The 23,555-nt window shown below is 38.8% G+C and overlaps 1 protein-coding gene across 3 annotated transcripts in view; it reads left to right on the top strand.

Moving 5' to 3' along the window:
* PRKG2 (protein kinase cGMP-dependent 2) overlaps positions 1-23,555 on the top strand; it is a 79,547-nt gene that overhangs the window by 22,657 nt on the left and 33,335 nt on the right. For all 3 annotated transcript variants that reach the window (XM_087935792.1, XM_026718908.2, XM_087935793.1), the window contains 5 exons: positions 167-333; positions 3,088-3,201; positions 5,868-5,973; positions 8,481-8,544; positions 17,077-17,154. In XM_087935792.1, coding sequence (XP_087791918.1) covers positions 167-333; positions 3,088-3,201; positions 5,868-5,973; positions 8,481-8,544; positions 17,077-17,154 — 529 coding nt within the window. The remainder of the gene's footprint in view (positions 1-166; positions 334-3,087; positions 3,202-5,867; positions 5,974-8,480; positions 8,545-17,076; positions 17,155-23,555) is intronic.

Here is a 23,555-nt window from a genome sequence, read left to right as displayed (position 1 = left end):
AAGGTCCCTTCCAACTCTGCTTTTCTATGATCTAAGTTACATTTATGGGTAGCAGGGGGTGAATATTGTGACAGAGGAAAAGATTGGGTATAATGCTATTCATTCGTGCGTGCAAATTTATCTGACTTTTCTCTCTTCCTCTGTTCTCTGTTTTGCTGAATGGAAGCGAGAAAAAGCTTATCACAGATGCTCTGAGTAGAAACCAATTTCTGAAAAGGCTGGACCCTCAGCAGATTAGAGACATGGTAGAATGTATGTACGGAAGGACATACCAGCAAGGAAACTACATAATCAAACAAGGGGAACCTGGCAACCATTTATTCGTCCTGGCAGGTTGGTAACCATTTTAGTTGTTGCTTTAAATAATAAACTCTGAAATTATGCTTCAAAGGCTAAGTCTTAGACTGCTAACGCAAGGAAAGCTTTCTTGGGATTACGCATGTTCCACCTAGCCCAGAACAGGTATTTATTTATTTACATATTTATTGTTTTTTAAAAATAATAACAGAAGAAGGAAAGGTAGCACAAAGATGCATACATTATTAAAAAGGAAAGAGCCTTAAAAATAAGTGACAAATACAACAGAAAAAAATAAAATATAAAGTATACATCATTATACCACTAAACAGTTACAATTCTCTATGTAATTATCTAAAGCAGAGAGTATACAAATAGATTGATAGACAGATAGACAGAGATGATAGATAGATGGATAGATAGATAGACAGATGATTAGATAGATAGATAGATAGATAGATAGATAGATAGATAGATAGATAGATAGACAGATAGACAGATAGAGATGATCATAGATAGATAGACAGAGAGATAATGATGATGATAGATAGATAGACAGATAGACAGAGAGATGATGATAGATAGAGAGACAAATAGATAGAGAGACAGAGATGATAGATAGTCACAGAGATGATGATAGACAGATAGACACACAGAGATGTTAGATAGACAAATAGACAGGCAGACATGGATGAATATAGATAGATATGGATGAATACAGATAGATATGGATAGATAGACAGACAGACAGATTGTTGCTTTAAAAAAATCAATTGCATTTTGTGTAAATGCTATGAGCAATTTTTCAGGACTGGCTTTTTTTAAGCACTTTAGGATTCCAAGTTGGGTCAGTGTAAATGCATAACTGAGAGTTTGTTTTCTACCACTAACTCAAGAAATAAATTCATCTGGAGGAAGAATGCCTAGAATTTGAGCCAATGGGGAGACATCACAGTCTCTTTCTAAACTTCACCCTTCTCTTCCTGATGTTAAACCCAAACATATACAAACACTTTTCATATACAGAATACGAGCAAGATGTGTCCTTATATAACTATGACTAATTCTATCTCTTGCTTTGATCCTGACAAACTACACTGCCACAGCTCTAAAGACATCAAAACCAGAATTGAATTAGTTCTAATTAAGCGTTAAAATCAATACTAGGAAAGAAATAGGATTAAGGGCAAATCTATCCTTTCCTCCTCCCCAAATATTCATCTCCAATTTCCATTGACGTCTTTTACGGCCAGAACAATAGTTTTTCTTCTTTAACAAAATCGGTATTTTGTGAACAGCATGCTGTGAAACAGTCTTTTTTTATTTTTTGTCATCCTGAAGGAAGCAATTACTCACAAGGAAGAAAATGGGCTGCCACATTTAGAGGTCTCGTACATGTGATATTTCGCCTTTGGTTGAAGCAAGAAATTAAGTTTAGTCTAGAGAAAGAAGGATTGTTAGCAGCAATGAGATCCAGTCTTCAACCACAATAAACATGAGGAAATGAATTTGGCATGTATGTTCCTCTTGGCTTCTAAGTGCTCACTAAGAAAGAATTTTTTTGAAATGACCATCAGAGCATTAGTATTTCGTATATTATTATTAACACACTCTGATGCTAAGGAGTTCTACTCCCACTCCCCATCTGAAAAGAAAACTGTTCCAAATGCAAAACACAAGCAGAGGAGAGGAGTTTCAGTTTCAGTTTCACAGCAGCAAGCAGCTTTAGTTTATAACAGTTGAGCTAAGCTGCACCCAGGCTCCTTGCTGTCTCCTTCTTCCTCACACAGCAAATACTGTTTCAGTTTTGAAACAGTCCTCAGCTCTCTCACACACTGACAGGATGCTAGCCAGATGAATATCAATAGATGCTGGTAGGCAGAGGCAGAATTTTTTTCCCTTATTTTCTTCCCCCAAAACTACCCAATCACATAGTTTCGTAGCAAAGCACAGGTATAGAGCTAGTTGTGTACACACACACACACACACACACACACATATATACATATGACACTGAAAAAAGTGACTTGACAACTCATATTTATGACGATTTCAGTGTCCTGGGGTCATGTGATCCCCTTTTACGACCTTCTGACAAGCAAAGTCAATCGGGAATCCACATTCACTTAACAACCATGTTACTAATGTAACAATCACAGTGTTTCACTTAACAACTGTGGCAAGAAAGTTGTAACATGGGGCAAAATTCACTTAACAAATGTCTCACAACAGAAATGTTGGGCTCAACTGTGGTCATAAGTCAAGGACTACCTGTATTTAGAGGAAGAGCATGCTCACCCTATATGACTTGGTAAGCAGGTAGATGTCCTTAGGGAAAGGCAGTTTCACAGATAACCTGGCTTTATGCCATACCGAATAGAATATAGAATTGAATTTGGGATTTTGTAGTTCTGTTCTATCATTGAATTTTAAGTGATCACAAGTGTTTAAGAAAAAAATCGCACACCAAATGTAACATAAGTCCCCTTCTTTAACAACAATTAAAAAGCTGTTTTTTAAAAAAATCACACACTTGCTGAAACAAGGGAGTAAGCTCATTTGAGCATGCATTTGCATAATTAAATTACTGACAATTTGAAACTGCAATTCGTTTATAATTAAATAGGCACTTACTAAATTTATTAAGTCAAGCTTGTTAACAAAAATCAAGTTAAAAATGAAAAACAGATTAATGTTTTAAAAGAGGTTCAAAAACAATAAAAGGAAAATAGAGTTTAACGCATCATTATATCAGTTTGATTTTTACTTTTTTTTTCACTTTTCCAACAGAAGGTAGATTGGAGGTTTATCAACATAACAAATTTCTGTCATCAATTCCTGTATGGACAGCCTTTGGAGAACTGGCTGTTTTGTATAATTGCACAAGGACAGCCTCAGTAAAAGGTGAGTAGGATTGTTCCTAAAAACAAGAATATAATCCAGAGTTTCACGGTGAGGGTATTTTCCCTGACAGCTGTGATTTTGTAAGGAAATTAAATTCAAAAATCTGTGAATGAAGCCTATATATGATATTATTATTTCTCCTGCCATTAATTTTTCCAATTAATGATAGTAGGGAAATGCACAATTTGAGGACGTCATGAATACTTTCTTATTAGAGATGGAATGAAGAAATATATGGAATAGAACTGATCGGTTTCTCTATTAAATCGAATTCCCTGAAAATGGTTCTGAGCAGTCACATCCGCACAGAAAACTTTGAAGTTATATATAAAGCTGTATTCTCCAGATGTTACTGATAAAAACAAAGGTTTAACAACAACATTGCATCACCTTTGTACCAAAGTACACAAACTTTCAAGTCCCAATCAGTACATTTCTAATGTCATCACAAACTTCCCTGATACATTTATACATAAAGTCGTCTATCAACTGAGGGGATATTACACTGTCTTCTTTTTTTTTTTTTTTGCTAATTGTTGATCCACTTGCTAAACTTTTAGTTGTTTTTATCCAATCTTTACTATACTTCTCTTATTTCATTCGGCAACAAACCTTCAATCCCATATTTCAGCAAAACATTTTTGTTTTGTAAAGAACAACGAAGATGATTAGGGGACTAGAGGAACCAATTCGGCCTGGTTCAGGCGAACTGGTAGTAAAAAATGCTACTTTTCAGCCAAACCGGTAGTAAAAAAAAAACGGTTTGGCCAAACTGGTATTTCTTTTTTTTTCCTCCCGACCATCAGCTGTTCCGACGATCAGCTATGCCGGGATCCCGCTCACTGTCTTACTGCTTCATCCAGGAGGCTTCCCTGAGGCCCAAAAAGCAAAAAAAAATGGAGTGTGCGGTGTGTGTGTGTGTGTGTGTGTGTGTGTATGTGCTGCTGCTCAGTTTTTTGTCTTCCTGGGCCTCTGGGAAGATTCCTGGGAGCAAAAATGCCCCCCCCCCCAAGGATGCTTCCCTGAGGCCCAGGAGGCCAAAAAATGGAGCGTGGGGTGGGGTGCTACACAAAAAAAGAAGCCACGCCCACCCATGGCCACTCCCACCTAGCCACTCCCACCTAGCCACGCCCACAGAAGCGGTAGTAAAAATATTTGCATCCCACCCCTGAGACTGGAGGCTAAAACATACAAAGGACGATTGCTGGAACTGGGTATGTCTAGTTTGATGAAAAAAAGAACTAGGGGTGAGTTGATAGCAGTGCTTCAATATTTGAGAGGCTGCCACAAAGAAGAGTGGATCAACCTATGGGACAAGAAGCAATGGATGGAAACTAATCAAGGAGAGAAGCAACCTACAACTAAGGAGAAATTTCCTGACAGTGAGATCAATTAATCTGTTGGAATAACTTGCCTCCAGAAGTTGTGGGTGCTTCAACGTTGGAGGCTTTTAAGAAGTGATTGCACAGCCATTTTTCATAAATGGTTTAGGGTCAGAAATGGTTTAGGGCCTGAGCAGGGGGTTGGACTAGAAGACCTCCAAGATCCATCCCATCCCTGTTATTCTGTTGTTTCATAACTGAAGCCTGTTTATTTTAGGCATATTTGATCAATGTGCCAGAAGCATAGCCCAATTTTACCTCAACCATGCTCACATTTTCTATGCAAGGTAGAACCTCTAATCTGGACATCCTCACACCTATTCGCTATACCAGTTCGCACCTTTTCGCTAGAACCGGTGGTTAACATTTTAAGCAGTTCAGAGAACCGATTGTTAGAAGAAATTACTGGGCTAATCCTGTAAGGAAGGCAGGAAGGAAACATTCTGGTGTTGCTTACAGAAACTGCCTCTCCGTTAACCCTGATTACATTCTTGGCAGGACTAGACTTCCTGTCTCAGGAACTTCTCTGGAGTTTTTTTTCCCCTCCTTTGCTGGTACTTTGCTTCTGTGGAGTGACCATTCAAAGTTACAATGGCACTGAAAAAAGTGACTTATGACCATTTTTCACACTTACGACTGTTGCAGCATCCCCACAGTCATGAGAGGCCAGGCGAGGAGATGCGTGCCTCGATGTGAGTGATATTGAGTTGGCCACGCCCAGCCAGTCACATGACCACCAAGCCATATCCACCAACTAAGCCATGCCCACAGAACTGGTTGTTAAAAAATTTGAATCCCACCTCTGATCCTCATGCATTCTAACATAATGTGGCAGAGTACAAAGTCAGAATGGTTCCCCCCCACCGGCATATATGGAGGTTTAGAGGATGTCTACATTCAAAATTAGTTTCTTACACTGTTTGATTTATAGATAACTTTGTAAGATATCATATAACAATTGAATCATTATTCCGAAATGCTTTGGGCACCTATGTTTATTTGTCTACAATATTTGGTAGGTCATCTACCAAAGGAAATTGATAGAAGTGGTGAACAAGGTAAACAAAAAAAATATGTGTGAGTAATAAAGTATGAAGCTCCTCAGTGTTAACTCCTGGGAGAGAAAGTGTGAAGATATTCTCAGTGGCACTAAGAAATTTAGTAAACATCATTATATAGTAAACATCACTATTTGAGAAAATGTGTTCTGAATGTACATGGGTATTATATTGTACGGTAGAATTGTCTACTTTTCTGTTTTGTTTTCATTTTTTCCCCCTCTAGCTGTCACCAGTGTGAAAACATGGGCATTAGACAGAGAGGTTTTCCAAAATATCATGAGAAGAACAGCTCAAGCAAGGCACGACCAATACAGAAACTTTCTGAGAAGGTAAACTTGGCACGTGCATCCTTCTTTTTTTAATAGCAGCAGATAAAAATAGGATATTTTGAGACAAGAATTTGCTGGGCAATATATTGATCCTATTTGTAAAATCCTATCTAAAAAAAAGAGTAAAGGGAAAGAAAAATGAAGCACTTGGGTTGGTAGTTGATGCTGCTACCTGCAACTACTCCTTTTCTGCTCTTAGAAGAGAGGTAAATTGCATCTTATTGAGATCCAAAATTGTCCTTTAGTTATTATATTGAATTGAACACATTGCAGATCAATCTGAATATTCTCTAGGAGCTCAGTTCTGAATTTTTCTATTTAGGTTCTTTACTGCAAATCTCTATACAATTGGGAGCTCTGCGCAGGGAGAGACATGGAATTCTGTGAAGTCCTTAGAGCCCTCTGAGCTTGCTTGTTGTTCTTGTAGATGTTTCATTCAGGGGTGGGATGCTACCGTTTTGGCCTGGTTCTATAGAACCGGTAGCTCTGAAGAGCAGCAGACACTGAATCGGTTTGCTGAGAGTCGTCTTTTTGGCTGGCCTGCCCATCCGGGCTCTTGACTGTCCTTTATTTCCTGTTTTTTCAACTTCAGCTGCTTTTCATGGCACAGCTGAGGTTGAAAAAGCAGGAAAGAAGAGGATTTTCAAACGTTGCACATCCATGGGCAGTGCTTGTCAGCTGTCCAGGTGGGACAGCTCATGTTTTTGCAATTATTTTACAAAATGCATTCTGACCGAACCGGTAGTAATACCAATTGAATCCCACCCTTGGTTTCATTACCCATCTAGGTAACATCTTCAGTGCTAGAAAGGAGTGGGATTTGTTCTCTGTTAATATACAGTCGCTTGTCCTGTCAATATTGATGGGTCATTTTCTTCTTGGTAGTTCCTTTATTAGGCTGTTGTTTACTGTTTTATTGTTTGTCTGAGTTGATAGTTCCTTGATTGGGATCTTGTTTAATGCTTGATTGTTGGTCTCCTATTAATGCTGGTGTTAATCCTTGCTTATCTGGGTATTGATTGCTGGAAAGGAGGTGTTTTGGTCTTTCTGTTTCCTTTTTAGGTTTTTGATTGTCTTTTCTGAATGGTATGTAAATGTCATTTATCCCTATGTGCCTGTTGATGGCTGAAAATCACTCCTTTCTAGCACTGAAGATATTATCTAGTTGGTTAACAAAACAACCAAGTTTAGGGAGCACCAAGAATTCCACAGTTCAACTCGGAGTTCCAAATATCCTCGACTATGCAGTTCTACCTTGGTCATTCATTAATTTCAATGTGAAAATAGCTGCTACAAACAGAACAAAAGTATCATTTATATCCAGTGTCAAATGAAAATATGAGCGTTTACACAAGGAGTTATCATCTCTTTTATTTTCATTTTCCACGTCCATCAATTTTGTTCTGGAGGTTTATTCTGTGAATTTTGATTGAAAAAGAACTGGTAGGAAGCATCCATTCTATCAATATTGATTTAATCAGTGAATAGAAAATGGTGGTTTTCATCCTGTTTTGAAGGCAGTTGTATAGGTTGAGCAAGTACTGATATATATATTTTATTTGTTTGTCAAACATGTACAGGATAACAAGTATAAAAATGAATATAAACAAGAACAAAGGAAGTAAATATAGATAAATGAGGACAGTAAGACAGGGATGATAGGCTTGCTGGTGTGCTTATACACGCCCCCCTTAAGGACCTTTTAAGAATGGGGTGAGGTCCACGGTAGACATTTTGAGGTTGAAGCTGTGAGGAGTTGAGGCTGTAATAATGGAGTCAGGTAGGGCCTTCCAGGCGTTGACCACTCTGTGGCTGAAGTTGTATTTTCTGCAATCGAATTGGAAGAGGTTTACCTTGAGTTTGTATTGCTTGTTTGCCTATGTATTATAGCAGACAATTCTATGTACTATGCTTAGATCAGACTGCAGGCAGTGCAGTTCCAGATTGTCCAAACCCAAAATTTCAAGTCTGGAGGCAAAGTGAATTCTATTGTGAGTGGAGGAGTGGAGTACTTTTCTCGAAAAATACCTCTGAACCCGCTCAATTGTGTTAATGTCTGATATACAGTTCGGGGGTCCAGGTGGAGGAGCTGTATTCTAGAATTGGTCTGGCAAAGGTTGTTGACACAAAGTCTCACAGATAACTTGACCTTTTTAATGACAGCCATTTAGAAGCCACTTCTCAAAACACAGTTCTTTGAACATGGACCTCAGATATAAAATCCTATGTAATTATCCTAGTAGTAAGACTCAAACCAAACTGAAAGAATGTATTTTGGGCGAAAAACTTCTGCAAAGGCTGTAGAGATTATAGTGATTATTCTGTACCAATGCTTAACTGTTTTTTATAGGTAATACCCATAATATGCATAACCTTTTTAGGGGTATCTAATAGCTCTCCAAGAAAGAGCTGAAGTCAAAATGGTTCAAAGTTAAAGTTGAAACTGAAAGCTAAAGTGCTGTTTACAAATTGAATTCAGTGGATTTCTTTTGGTTTTTTTTTTCAAGTGTTTCTTTACTGAAGAATTTACCCGAAGATAAGCTAACCAAGATTATAGACTGCTTGGAAGTGGTGAGTCTTGGACCCCTAATGAGTTTATTTAATCTTATTTATCTCTTTAGCAAAATCATTCTAGGGTAAAGTCAAACAGTATTACAGAGTGCTCTGATTAAGCTCCAAATTCTGTGTTATTTGATCCGGGCTAAATAAGATTATTCAGTAGCATTTTCAATGTGCAGAATCTGAAAGTCCCACTGTGCAGGAAGTTACCACCCTTGCTTTTCTGAAACTCATATTGAAATTCCCAGGAATACTTTCTTTTTTTTTTTTAAACAAGTTTTATTGATTTTACAAACAAACAAACAAAACAAAACATCATTAAACATTAAAAACATAAAACCTCTTTCCATTGTAGATCCTTACAAGGCAGGTAACATATTGCTTTATATCACGTACTTATAATTTATCCCATTTCCATATAAACACGTAAATTCCCTTTACCAAATTCCACATTGTTTCTCTTTAATCATTATTCAATCATATTTCCTTTCTGATTTATCTGCTATCCAGTCATCAACTTTATATTTTCCTCTGGCTTGTTTATAATTATTCTCATCTAGTCTTCCTCCGAGGTTTTATTATTTAATTCTTAATTAAACACACACACATAAGACATAGACATAAAAACATAAAACTTTCTTCTAGAAAGTAACTTGGCCCCAGATTACCACTTTTTATATGGACTTCAATTGAATTCATGCTCTTCTTATATACCATTACCCATCTTATTTACCATTCTATATCTATTATATAACTCCTCTCCACTTTTGCCTCCTCTTAATTCTGTTTTATATATTTAATCTTGCTTTAAAGAAAAATATTTTTTATATCTTTTGTCCATTTCTCCATTTACATCTGTCTCATTTCCAATTTAAGAAAGAATAGTTTCCCCTGGAATCACTAATCGGAGTATGATGCCTTTCTATCATTCCCCTAAGTTAAAATTTAAAATAACACCTAAATCCCAATCAGATTCTGCTTAGTACATTCTACTATTTCAGAAACCAATACTACAATAATAAATCCATAACAATCAACACATTAATCCATTAAACTCTATATTCAAACTAATATTTTAAACATTCCCTTTAGTATTTTATTAAAACTTATTATCATTCATTATTAAACCTTTTAAAGTTATACCTTGATATTTTAGTCTTTTATTAGATCTTAAAAAGTTCTGATTATCTACTTATAATACAAATACCACTATTACAATACTCATGTGTACTTTGCAGAATCCCCCCTTTTTTTAAAAAAAAAATCCCATATATTACCCATTATCCCTAAAAAAATTTTCCTTTTCTCCATCTTGTCTTATTCCTTTGTAACTTTTCCCCCCTTTTCCCTTTCCTTCTTAACCCACCTAAACTTTTTACCCCCTCCTCTCCAAACCTCTGCCTTCTTGATTTCCCCTTTCTGTTGCATTCCTCTTTCCTTTTGCTTTCTAGCATTCTGTTGTTTTTGCATCTTCTTTTTCTCTTTCATAAACATTTTTTTATTTCTTAAGTCCTTCCTTTTCGCTCCTCTCTTTCTCCTTTCTTTCTTAGACACACCGTTTAGTTCATTAAAAATGGCTTCTTCTTCCTCGGCTTCTTCCAGCTGTTGTTTAATTTGCTGACACATGACAAGCGCCATATCTAGAAAACAAAGGGCTTCTCCCATAACATCTTTGCCTTCTTTCTTTATTTTTAAATATTGTTTTTTTAATTCATCAAGAGATAGAGCCATTTTAAACTGTTTCTTCTTCTCTTTCTGTATCCTCTTATTATTAAGCCAATCAATTATTTCCAAACTTAAAACAGTTCCCAAAAGTCCCAAAATCCCACGGTCATCAAACAGTCCAGGCAGAGTACAAGCTTCTTCTTTTTACAGTTTCTCTTCTAGGAGTGTAGTCAAATTAGGGAAAGCAGAAACGTCCAATCTGTGCTTTAAATCTTTCTTAGAATTAATTTCTATTCTCTTTATCTTCAAGGCATCTCCTCCAGCAAAGTCTTAGAGTAAAGATTTGTTTTCCCAAGCCTCTCCCTTCCCACTTATAACAAAGGAGTTTAGGTTTTACCTTCTATCAAAAGGCTGGTTTCCCTTGTCCATTTGTTAATTCCACAAGGGAGGGAGAGTAACTTCCTCTTTTCGTCACTTTTCTTCGCAGCTGAAAACATCAATCGGGAACATTATAGCTTCCAAGTCATTACTTTCCCAGGTGTTAAATATGTCCTTAAGGTCCCAGTTCGACCAAGAAAAAACTTTCTTTAAAAAAAAAAAACTCCTTCTCCCTCCTGCGCATTCTTTATCCAATTGCCGGCTTCTTTATGGTGGCCATAAAAGACCACCGCTGCACCGTCTTGAGAGAAGGGGGTTATTGCCGGCTGGGGGGGGGTTTGCGACACCCCTCACCCCTGTCCGGATCCCCCCTATCTTCAGCTGCCCCAACAGGGCAGCCTTAGCCTCCAAATCCGTCAGGATCGGAGGCACCAAGGCGGCTAGCACAGCAGGGATCGCAGAGAAGGCGAATCCCTGCTGTCACCGAAGCCGACAAACCGGAAGTCCCCCCCCAGGAATACTTTCTATGCTGCATGGCTTCCCATAGATTTGCTTTAGCAACATGTAGTTTTTGATGAATAATGTGTTTTATCACAGTACTTTATATAACAGGCTAACAGGCTGAAATTTATGGGAAATAATGTCCCATAGTAAAAGCTTGAGATGAAATTCTGCTTGTGGAAAACTACCGAAATATGTCAAAATGGCCAAATTGAGGAGAAGGGAGGGGAGGGGAGGAGAGGAGAGGAGAGGAGAGGAAAGGAAAGGAAAGGAAGTAAATGGATGGATTAACATGCTAGAAAATCTGTAAATTTAATCCTTTCTTAGGAGAAAGGAAGGGACACTGACTAACATTTGAATCTGGAGGTCTATATTTAAGAGCAGTTAATATAGCTGTTAGAATTATAACACCTACCTGTAAAAATGTGACATGCTGTGATACTTACCTCATAAATCACCAAATATCTGTGTTAATGACCCATAGAAGAAACCATGGCTGGCTTTCAAAAGAAATAGCAGGATATTCTGTCTGCCATCTTTTGTTACACTTTTGAAATATAATGATTTGTCATTGAGGAAAAAAAAACCCCGAGATCCATTATTAATATATCTGGTCCCCCCCGCCTCTTTTCTTTTGTTTATGATTTAATCCGCGTGAATGAACAGTTTTATATTTGAAGGGCTAATTGAAATTACACTGGGAAAATTGATTTATCGTGCATACATTTTTACGTAATCATGAATTTACATGCTCCAGTAGAACAAGGGGTAAAAAAAATAAATAAAAGGAATTTAATTGTAGACAGGAATGCTGCAGAGTCATCTGATGGGGATGAAAAGCATAGTCTGAGATATTACAGCTTTTGTCTGTAGATTCTTTCTTCCCTCCCTCCCTCCTTCCCTTCCTTTCTTCCTTCCCAAAGCTGGTGTGTTGCCTGCATGACCTGAATTTTTCCAGAGCAAGTCTTTGGCAACACACTCCTTCCATTCAGCAGGGAAACCTAAAGAGACCCACTGTCTGTTTGCGATATTATGCAACTGCAGCAATAGAATATCTTCGCTGAAATCATCGTCTAGCACAAATTGTTTGCAGAGCTGCCCTGACTGCTTAAGCCACTGCCTGAGTCATTGGTTTCAAGTATCCTATTTTATGTACCAGAAAGACGACTTACACCATTGGCTGTCTTAAACTCAATACAGGTAGTCCTTGACTTTACTGTTCTGATCCAGGCTTCATCAAACTTAATGAAACACACACTTATTTTAAAATCTATTTTAATTCAACGCTGGGAATTACTTGCATTCTCAGCCAGAACCGATTATAAACAGTTCTCCCAGATAAGAGCACGCCTTTCAGTGCTGTAGAATGCTGCCGAAAAACAGAAGTCCAGTTAATCGTAACATGAACCAACCAAAGTCCCAGAAAAAAATGACCAGAATATGCAGAGCTTCAAGGAGGGCTCAGAATCTATTGAACTGCTTTGCTTCCTGCAAAGGTTTCATCATCTTGGCCTGACTTTTATCCCTTATGAGAGGGGCAATCACCTCCCAGCCTTACTCCTGAGTCACCCCTTCTGTTTCAGCTGCTCTCGCCTTCTAGCAGCTCTGTGCGCACACGCACACTGGGAACAGGCTCCGAAGGCAGCAGCCCACTCTCAGATGGTCCTGGCCCCATCCCTGCATTGGACGCGGGACCCTTGTCCAAGTCCTCTCCAGACTCCCTGACTGGTTCCCCTTTCTTCCTCACTGTTTGACTCTGCTGCCGTCTGCACTGGCTGCCGGTGAACCACAACACTTAAAACTGTTCCTTTAGTGACTGTTTGAAGTTACAGTGGCACTGAAAAAAGTGACTTATGACCATTTTTCACATTTACAGCCATTGCAACATTCCCCCCAGTCACATGATCAAAGTTTGGACGCTTGGTAACTGGCATGTATTAATGACGGTTGCAGTCATAAATATTCTAAGAAGCAGTCAATGGGGAAAGCCAGATTCACTTTACAACCGTGTTACTAACTTAACAACTGCAGTGATTCACTTAACGATTGTGTCAAGCAAGTTTGTAAAATAGGGCAAAGCTCACTTAACAACTGTTTTGCTTAGCAACAGAAACTTTGGGCTCAAATGTGGTCGTAAGTCGAGGACTACCTGCACTGTCCACTCTGACCCACAGCCATTTGCTAAGTTTTCGGATGTGATTCGGATACATTAGCAAAAACTGACTTGTTCTTTCTCTTAAAATTAAGACAAAATGTTGCCCAGCATTGTGATAAAGAAGGATGACAGTAAGGGTGCAAAACAGGGCCTGAGGGAGGCTGCAAAAATGAGGCTAGGGACCCATTTGCAGGGAGTAGGGGTTCCAGGTGTGATTTTAAGGTGCATTAATCCAAGGCTGGGTGGCTTTAAAAGCACCATATAAGGTCATAAATAAATACCATACAGACAAGCACACGTCCAAATTGACAGTCCAATTTTTCTCCCTTGGAAATATTGTAAGGCAACTAAAATCAACGGAACAGAGCAAAACCACTAAAATGCATCGGAATGTGTCAGGTCTCTCTGGTTGATTGCATCTTTTTAAAGTGAAAAAAAAGGGGTGTTGTTTGGATTCTTGGCTTAGGTAGTTTGGGTCAATGGCATTCATGGGAGATGTCAAAAAACCCCAAGATGACGGTCATGGAAATGCAGGTGTAGCTCTGCCCCTTTATATATACATGCATTATCAACGTTTGTAGAGATTCTCAGTCATCCAGGTCATGGTTGTTCCAAAGGTGCTTTTCAGGAGGCAACTGGACTACAGGAATCATTTGCACTACTCAGGTGACCCTGAGGATGCAGACAAACCTCCAAGTGCTTCAACAACCCTCTAAAAGGATGCAAATGACCAGCTGTCTGCAAGGAATATAAATCCTTCCATTCCCCACCATCGTCCAGTCAGAGCTGAAGAAGCTTCTTGGATGAGAAGTGAAACATCTTCAGAAGAAAAAAACAAGAAAGCCCAGTTGCCTCTTGAAAAATACACCTTTGGGATGTGCGTTATCAACGCAGATCCAAAAAGTGGGAGGTATTCTGTTGAATTGCCGGGATCTTCATATTGAATTTTTTGACCCAGTTATTTGGGTTGCACATCCACCTGAGATGTCCCGTGTCTCCAAATATTCCAACAAGTTTATTGTCTGTGTATAGGAGGAATGGGAATGGTTAGTTTGCCAGCATGTTGCCAACATTGCATTTAGAGACAATGGAATACATGTTGTTATGAAACTGCAGCCTCCGTTAAGGATTCATTAGGAATTTCTAGCTTTTCCCCCCCTCCATCCCTTTTCTTTTTCTCAGTCCTGTCTTTACCCAAGGAGGACATTATTTCTATAAGAATGCACTAATATTCCTGCAGCCCACAGCATTAGCTTTTTATTCTTCTTTAACAAAAGAATGCTTTTGTCTGTTCTTCAGAAATAATCTAATATTGCTCTTCATGAGGATTTTTTTTCTCTTTGATAGATTAATTAGATCGCAAGTTGAATGATAAGAGAAGTTAAACAGCTGGCATTTCTCCAGCTACTGTATAAAGGAAGCCCAAGAAGAGAAAGCTTTATGTATTTTAGCAACCATCTTAGAAATTTTGTTTGAGCAGTTTGTTCCAGGATACCACTGGAGACCTCTGTCTTCTTTCGTAAACTGAAAAACAAAATGAATTAAATTGTTTTTTAGCAATATATTCTTTAATTTAAACTTTATTAGACCCTCTGTTTTTCTAAAGGGATCAAATTATACAGTATGACGTGATAGCAGTGTTCCAATATCTCAGGGGCTGCCACAAAGAAGAGAGGGTCAAGCTATTCTCCAAAGCACCTGAAGGCAGGACAAGAAGAAAAAGGATGGAAACTAATCAAGGAGAGAAGCAACCTAGAACTAAGGAGAAATTTCCTGACAGTTAGAACAATTAATCAGTGGAACAACTTGCCTCCAGAAATTGTGAATGCTCCAATGCTGGAGGTTTTTAAGAATATTGGATAACCATTTGTCTGAGTTTCCTGCCTAAGCAGGGGGTTGGACTAGAAGACCTCCAAGATCCCTTCCAAGTCTGTTAGTCTGTCACTTTGTTATTCTGTGAAATTCCTTTTTGAAAGTCTAGCATATTTGCTCCAATGAACTAATTTGTGTCTCTTTACTTCCAATACCTAAGTCTTGCTCCAGAAGACGTCATGTCATACATTTATAATTCTTCAGCTTTGATGGACAGCTGTACTGCTTTAGAACTTGAGCATGTTTGTAACCTCTGACATTTTTAATTGTATTGTAGGAAGTTATCATCCACCCCTCTCTTGGAAAAATGAAATATCCTAGGAAATATTAAAAAGGCAGAATATTTCCCCTAAAAAGAGTAGAAACTCAAAAGCAGAAACTCACCTCAGAAGCAGAAGCTCACCCCAACTTTGTTAATGGGTGGGCCATTAAAGCCTGGGCCAGAATATTTTACATAACAAAGATCTACTCCAGGTAGAGCTGTAATAGGAATTGCCCAAAGCCCTTTCATTACGTCATCATCCAGTAAGGCTCAACCAAGCCTGAGACTCAGGACAGCCTACAGAGTTGCCCCTGCATGGCCCCATGGGAGTCTGACAACTAATCAGAATACAAGCTCAAATTCAAATCCCAACAGAGTGTATAAAACCCAGGCACTTTCAGCATCTCAGCCCTTCCTTCTTTGGAGCACCAAGCCATGTGGTTCTGTCCAACATTAAACCACCTTTCCAAGCAGTCACCATGTTTCCACCATGTCTTTCTTCCCCACTTGGAACTGAACGCAGAAGGATAATTCTTCCAACAGTATTATTAGAATACCAGTATTATTAGCATTATAACTATAGTCTTTCCAAACTTGGCATTGTCTATATGGCAATCTTATACCTATAGAATGTTTGAAGCCTGAATAATCAATGCCTTTTGATTTATTGGCCCATGTTAATGGCCCATTGCTTTCAATGGGTTTACACTGACGAAATCTAAGCAGTTGATCAGAGGAAGCAAAAGACTGTGGAATTACTTTGTGCAAATAGTCATGCCACATTCTTTAATAGATTCATTTGGATTATCAATTAGATTTAAACCCCTTTCAGTCATTTAAAAAGATGTTCATGTTTACTTGATCAGTTGTATTTATAGGTTATGCAGAAGAAGACATGCCATAGGGAAAATGCAGGCAGTGGAGACAAAAAATTTTTTGGCTTTTGTTCCTTCTTCCCAGAAGCTGCTGTAGCTCTTTTGAATGTAGCTTTTTAGAATATTTTAGAATTTGCATTATTTTTCTGGCATAGAAGGACTCTGTTCTCCCCATATAGACAGCCTGAAAATACAATGTGTGTTATGTAATATTAATATCACCCTTGCTTGAAGGACAATACTTCAATCCATTTTAAGCAAATTGATTAATACAATATTCATATCTAAGTCCTGACGGTACTGTATGTTTGGTAGGAATTTAAATAATTTTCTCTAGAAAATGTCAGTGGTTTTTTTTGGTGAAGATCTAAATAGAGGTAGTCGACTTACAACCACAATTGTGCCCAAAATTTCTGTTGCTAAGTGACACAGATGTTAAGTAAGTTTTGCCTCATTTTATGACCTTTCTTGCCACAGTTGTTAAGGGAATCACTGCAATTGTTCAGTTAGTAACGTGACTGTTACAGTAAGTGGGTGACTGTTAAGTAACATGGTTGTTAAGTGAATCTGGCTTCCCCATTGACTTTGCTTGTCAGAAGGTTGCAAAAAGGGATCACATGACCCTGGGACCCAACAACCGTCATAAATATGAGTCAGTTGCCAAGTGTCCGAATCACCTTGGGGATGCTTCAATGGTCATAAATGTGAAAAATGGTAATCAGTCACTTTTTTCAGCACTGTTGTAACTTCAAACGGTCACTAAAGGAACTGCTGTAAATCGAGGACTATCTGCAGGCTGTTACCTGATCATTTCCTGCCTTTTCTTTGTCCCACAGGAATACTATGACAAAGGTGATTATGTTATCCGGGAAGGAGAGGAAGGCAGTACCTTTTTTGTTATATCCAGGGGAAAGGTAAGCTACTGTCATGCCCTTGTTGGAGTCTGATTCTGAGGGGGAGATTGAGCAGCTGACAGGGAGTGGGACTGTCGCTCTGGTGGCTGTGGAGGAAATGGGAGAAGGGCACAGTCCGGCTGGGCATTCAGAGGAAGACCCAGGGCCACCCCCTCTTCATCCTAGGGCACCCAGGGGGGAACGGAGAAGGGAGCAATGCGGCTTACGAGAGAGAAAAAGGCCCTGATCCCTTTCATTAGTTGCAGCTGGGAGAACAGGATATAAATGAGGCGTTTGCACACAGCTCTTTGCTGGAAGCAAAGCGTGCATTTTCTTGGTCGAGGCTTATCTGGGTTTTGGCGTCCTCCCAACTTTGGGTGCTGCGTTATCCTTTGAAAGCCTGCAATTTATCATCCAGGCCTGCTGTGTTAATTACTTCAGTGTGGTTTGTGTTGATTTTTTTTTAAAAAAATCTAATTATCTTTACTTTGGGTTCGGATTGCATTTCTGCTCTTCGTTTTTTGAAGAGTTTGATATCCAGCCAAGGATAATTGGACATTGGGACCAAGTTGGAGGCATTAAAGGGAATTTATTCTACTTTTGTGACTTCGTTATTTTTGTATCACACCCCGGGTCATCATAGCTACCTTGCAAATATATTGTCAGGGAATTGCCCAGCAGGTGGTTCAAATGGGGTCAGAGAAGCTGACACAAACTTGTATAGCTTTATATAAATAAATACAGGTTTCCTCAACTTGTGACCACAACTGAGACCAAAAATTTCGGTTGTTGGGCGAGACATTTGTTAAGCGAGCTTTGCCCCATTTTACAACCTTCTTTGCCACTGTGGTTAAGTGAATCGCTACCAGTTGATAAGTTAGTAATACCCATCCTTAAGTGAATCTGGTTCCCCATGGACTTTGCTGGTCAGAAGGTCGCAGAAGATAATCATGTGACACCCCGCCCCAAAACTCGACAACTGTCATAAATATGAACCAGTTGCCAAGCATCTGAATGTTTGGTCACATGATCCTGGAGATGCTACTAAAGTTGTTAAGTGTGAAAAATGGTCATAAGTCACTTTTTTCAGTTGTAACTTTGAATGATCACTAAATGAACTGTCCCAAAGGTGTTTTTTTTTTTTTCCAAGAGGCAACAGGACTTTTTTGAAGATGTTTCGCTTCTCATCCAAGAAGCTTCTTGGATGAGAAGCGAAATGTCTTCAAAGAAAAACCAGAAAGTCCAGTTGCCTCTTGAAAAAAACACCTTTGGGACAACCAGGACTTAGGTGACTGATAATCTCCATAGACACTAAATGAACTGTTGTTAGTCGAGGACTACTTGTATATTTTACATCTATAAATACAGCAAAGAAGAGAGTCAGGCGAAAAGGAGCATCATGAGGCAAATCACACGGCGCACAGAAGAAAAAAGCGGGGGGGGGAAACGCCCACTCCACACCCACAGCAACCAATCATAGCGCAGATTGCCTCACGCAGGAGCCATCACCTTTCAACCAACCAATCACAATTGTGTGTTCTGGCTTACTGTTGCTGCACAACCCCACTGTTCCTGCTACTAAATTTAAATATCTTTTAACATATTTGTGCTACATTGTTTGACCAATGAACCAATATGAGAAGCTGCATTTTCGTCCATTTGTTTCCTGAGAGAGATAAAGGACATTCCATTAAGCCCATGAGTGCCTCTCTATAGGATATTGATCCATCCCTTCAAGGCAAAATGCTATGCAGGGCATAATGAGATGTGAGATGGTTAGGAATTAACTGGCTAGTGAACATCTGGGACTTTAAGCTGTCAGACAACATTTGAATTAGTTGCCTGCTCATATGCACATCCCTCCACAGTTATTCTTGTTTTTAGCTGTTTGTCCTCCACCTTTTTATCATTTGCTAAAATCTACACGTGTTTCCGGAATGGTAATGATGGTATTAAAATAAGCAAGAGCAATTCTGAATAAAGGACTATCTCAATAGCATTCAAGATATTTAGGAAATGCACTACCTGGCCAGGAACAAGGAAGGAAACTGTAGGAAGGAATTCAGTGACCCAAAGTTGGCCTTAGTTTTTCAGTTTGGAGCAACTAATCTGAGCAAAAAGATTTAAACTGATTTTTTCCCCCTGACATCCCTTTTCTGAAATGTGACATCAGCCATTTTAAATCCACCACCTGTACCTTTTGAATCCAAGCCAAAACAAAATTGTCTTCCTTTATTTTCCTTTCCTCTGCTTCCCTTCTTTCTTTCTTTTTCTTTCTTTCTCTCTCTTTCTTTCTTTCTTTCTTTCTTTCTTTCTTTCTTTCTTTCTTTCTTTCTTTCTTTCTTTCTTTCTCTTTCCTTCCTTCCTTCCTTCCTTCCTTCCTTCCTTCCTCCCTCCCTGCTTGCTTCCTTCCTTCCTTCTTCCTTCCTTCCTTCCTTCCTTCCTTCCTTCCTTCCTTCCTTCCTTCCTCCTCCCTCTCCTCCTCCCTTCCTTCCTTCCTTCCTTCCTTCCTTCCTTCCTTCCTTCCTTCCTTCCTTCCTTCCTTCCTTCCTTCCTTCCTTCCTTCCTTTCTTTCCCATCTCTTGCTTTCTGTCTCAGATTCCTTAGGTGTTATATAAAGTTATACAACAGTGTAAAATAACCAATGTTTAAAAAAGCACTAAAAGCAGTATAATAAAATGCAGGAGATAAAAAGCAAATGATGAATGTTTGATACAGAGTTAACCCGATATTATTAAAAAAAAATAGGCAATTAAATTAGTCAAGCAATAAAATGAAAGATAACCAACAAATCCAGTAGAGACATTAAGATGTATAAAGATTTTTTTCCTATTAAAAAAGAAATAAAGCAAGTAATAAAAAGTAATAATTAATAAATATACAAATATATAACAGTATTAGTTTAAATATTTGACATGGGCATTTTACACACCTGAGAATCCCTTATTATATTTACTAATAAAGATTAACTTCCTTTTCTAAAATAATACATTATCATAAAAAATCTTTTGGTTATGAATATCCTTTAACACATCTTATTAAATGTATAGATTTTTCCATAGAAATATAATATAAGCATATGTCAAGTGATGGGGGAGTGTGTTTGATTTCTCTCACTATGTTTGTCAATCTGGTTGCTACTAACAGGGTAATTAACAGTGATTATACAACACTGTTTACTTCTGACTTGCTGTGTGCCCTTACGCAATCATTTATATCTCACAAAAGAGAACATGGTAGAGAAAATAATAATGATATATTGTACTAGTATGCACATACATTGGATCAAGATATAAGGGACAGAGCAAATAACCCCTGGCTCTCACTGAAGTGTAATACTTGGCAATCTATTTTCACATGGCAGTGCTGTCTAAGAGTTGTAGTTCAACAATGGGGCGCAAGTGGCTTAGAAAAATAGTGATGCACAGTTATGATAACTCAGATAGTGCAATCAGGCTAAAGGCTGCCTTAATGCAAGAGTTACCAGCATAAATGGCTCTTCCGGATTCATGATCCTATAATGTCCTCCTCATGGCAAGGAGATTATATGGTTCTAGGACAGGGGTCTCCAAACTTGACATCTTTAAGACTTGTGGACTTCAATTCCCAGAATACTTCCTCCTGTTATGTTAGCTCAGGAATTCTGGGAGTTGAAGTCCACAAGTCTTAAACTTGCCAAGTTTGAAGACCCATGTTCTAGAGGAAGACTGGAATCGTTGGAAAAACAGAGATGCAACATTTTTGGTTTATTCTGAAAAGGGAAGTGAGGCCTGTGTGGCTTCATGGAGCATCTTCAAAGAGATGCTTCACTCAAAGCATCTTCAAGGTTTGCACAGCCCCACTTAAATTAAGCATCAAGTGGACCGTTAAAGAAGGGAAATTCAATGATGGAGGGCTAACCATGGAAAAGATCTTTTTCCTATTCATCACCCATGTTTGAAGATGAGAAGGCTTGGACAAGAGCTTTTCAGTTGAGGTTCCTGAGTGACCTCAATTCAGGGACATTCCAGGGCCCAACATCCTTTGAATTCCAAACCCCCCCCCCCCCCCCCCAAAACAAAAGTAAAAAAAAAAAAAAAAATTATTTCTTATAATGGGGTGTTTCCCCATGGCCCCCCGGACCCCCCCCCCCCCCCCCCCCCCCCCCCCCCCCCCCCCCCCCCCCCCCCCCCCCCCCCCCCCCCCCCCCCCCCCCCCCCCCCCCCCCCCCCGATGATCCAGGACTGGATGATTGAGAATCTCCATAGACATTCAACTCCCAGACATGGTGGCTGGAGAACTCTAGAGTTGAAGTCCACGCATCTTAAAGTTGCCCGTTGAGAAACACTGTTATAGAGAATGGAATAAATCTCTTTTACAATGGTTATAGAATTTGCCCTTGAGCTGGCAGGACCATCAGTTATAACCATCAGTTGTGAGCTATGTAAATTATGGGGTCCTTGGAGCTCTCTTAGCTTGGTTGTTTGCTTGTAGATGTTGTCCATAATCTACCCTGAACACTGAGAATTTTACCTAGTAGGATAATTAATCATCTTAAAGCAAACAACCAAACCTAGAGAACACCACAGTTCAATCTTGCTTCATCACTGGAGGTTTTTAAGAAGACATTGGACAATTCTTTGCCCAATGTGTTGAAGTCCACAAGTCTTAAAGTTGCCAAGTTTGGGGACCCCTGGTATAGGATCTCCCGTTTGAGCAGGAGATTGGACTAGAAGACCTCCAAACTCCCTTCCAACTCGTTATCCTGTATTCTGTTCTTTTTTTATTGGCTTTATAAATTCCTTGAAGGTTGATTCTCAGCTTTTCCAATATCAACTCATGATGGAAAAACTGCCTAAAATATTCCTTGTCCACTGCTGTTGGTATTTGTCCATGGTTCACACCCATCAGGGCTTTCCTGGAAAAATGGAAACTATTCAAATCATCCTACCTAAACTGAGATTAGATCCAAAACATGCCTGATCAACCCATAGAAATGTAGGGTAGCTCCACAACGGATGACACGTGTTCTGCAAGGAAAGCCACTGTTGGACGACACATGAAAGATATAATCATTTAAGATATTTTATCTATTTATGTAGATAAACACGTGCAAGATGGCTAAAAGCAAATGTGATATCATACAAATCATGAAGCATCTAAGAAAACAATAGCATCTTTTAAAAGAAGTCTGCAGGAGGAGGGTAGGTCTGCTCTTTAAAAAGATGGTCAAAATTCAATTGGATATTCCCTGACTTTAAACATGACTAAAATAGTTCTTTGGATCTCAGCCAAAGCCTTCAAAAGCAGCACTTGGAGGAAAAAAAACCTCAGAAAGAAATAATTCCTTTTTCTAATGCAGTGGGGAGGGGGAAGAGACTTAATGAAAATACATTTATGCATTAACTATTGAAGAACTAGCAGATCATGCATGAAAAGAGACAGATGGAAACCAGTTGGCAAGGTCTAAAATAAACACTTATGCTGGCTGCTTACAGGGATCTGTTCTACTTGGCTTCTGCTAAACAATATTTGCAAAATCTGGAAGCTAAGACGATAAGTTATATATTTGCTACCATATGTGGGCTGCCAAAATCCAGAGTTGATGGCAAGAAAAAAGTTATTAAAAAGTCTCTTTGCTGCCATTTAATGATCGTCTGGATTGTTGCAAGCTGGATCTGGCAGCACTAGTATTTGTAAGATATTTTAACATAGGGGAACAAGAGTTAAAATCAGATTTGCTTAAAAGCTAGAAACATGCAACAACTACTTCTAATTTTTATGTATAAATGCCAATATTATTGCTGGGGTAGGAGGACCCAATCCATAAAGATAAATAAGTCTTTAAACTCATTTGCATATTTTAATAAACAATACAGTGATTCCCTAATGTATTGAATACATTTCTCCTACAATCACATTTAGAAGTACCATTTAGAGACAAATGGCCTTTTTGAAGATCATTTGTCATGGGATTATAGAGTTAAAAGGAATCTTAAGGATCTAGTCTGACCACCCTCAATGTTCAGGAAACCCAGTGAAATGATGTATCAAAAGTGGCTGTTTGTCTTTTTACTGTGCCTTTAAGGGTAGAGAATCCCTAACGTACATAATAAAACATTTCATTATTGCACAAACATTGCCATCCGGGTTTTTTTAAAAATTCTATTTCAATGAAATCTTAGGTAGCTGCAACTGATATCCTAGTGAATGAAGGCAAATATACATGTCCCAAGATTTACAGATTAACAGAGTTGGAAGGGACTTTGTAGGTCATCTAGTCCAACCCCGCCATCCAAGCAGATAATGTTGTAGGATGCAATCTGGGTTGGTTACCAGGACTAGAGGTTTAGTCTTATGAGCTTTTAAACTTGTGTTGGGCCCCATCTTCAGGAAACTTTTCTCTCTCACCAGTGACTGTGTACTTTGGGCTATTCTGCGTG

Source organism: Pseudonaja textilis, chromosome 6, assembly GCF_049901715.1.
Source record: "Pseudonaja textilis isolate UNSWEBS1 chromosome 6, rPseTex1.2, whole genome shotgun sequence".
Classification (NCBI taxonomy): domain Eukaryota; kingdom Metazoa; phylum Chordata; class Lepidosauria; order Squamata; family Elapidae; genus Pseudonaja; species Pseudonaja textilis.
The sequence above is the reverse complement of the archived record's forward strand: the minus strand, read 5'-3'. Positions and strand labels throughout refer to the sequence as shown.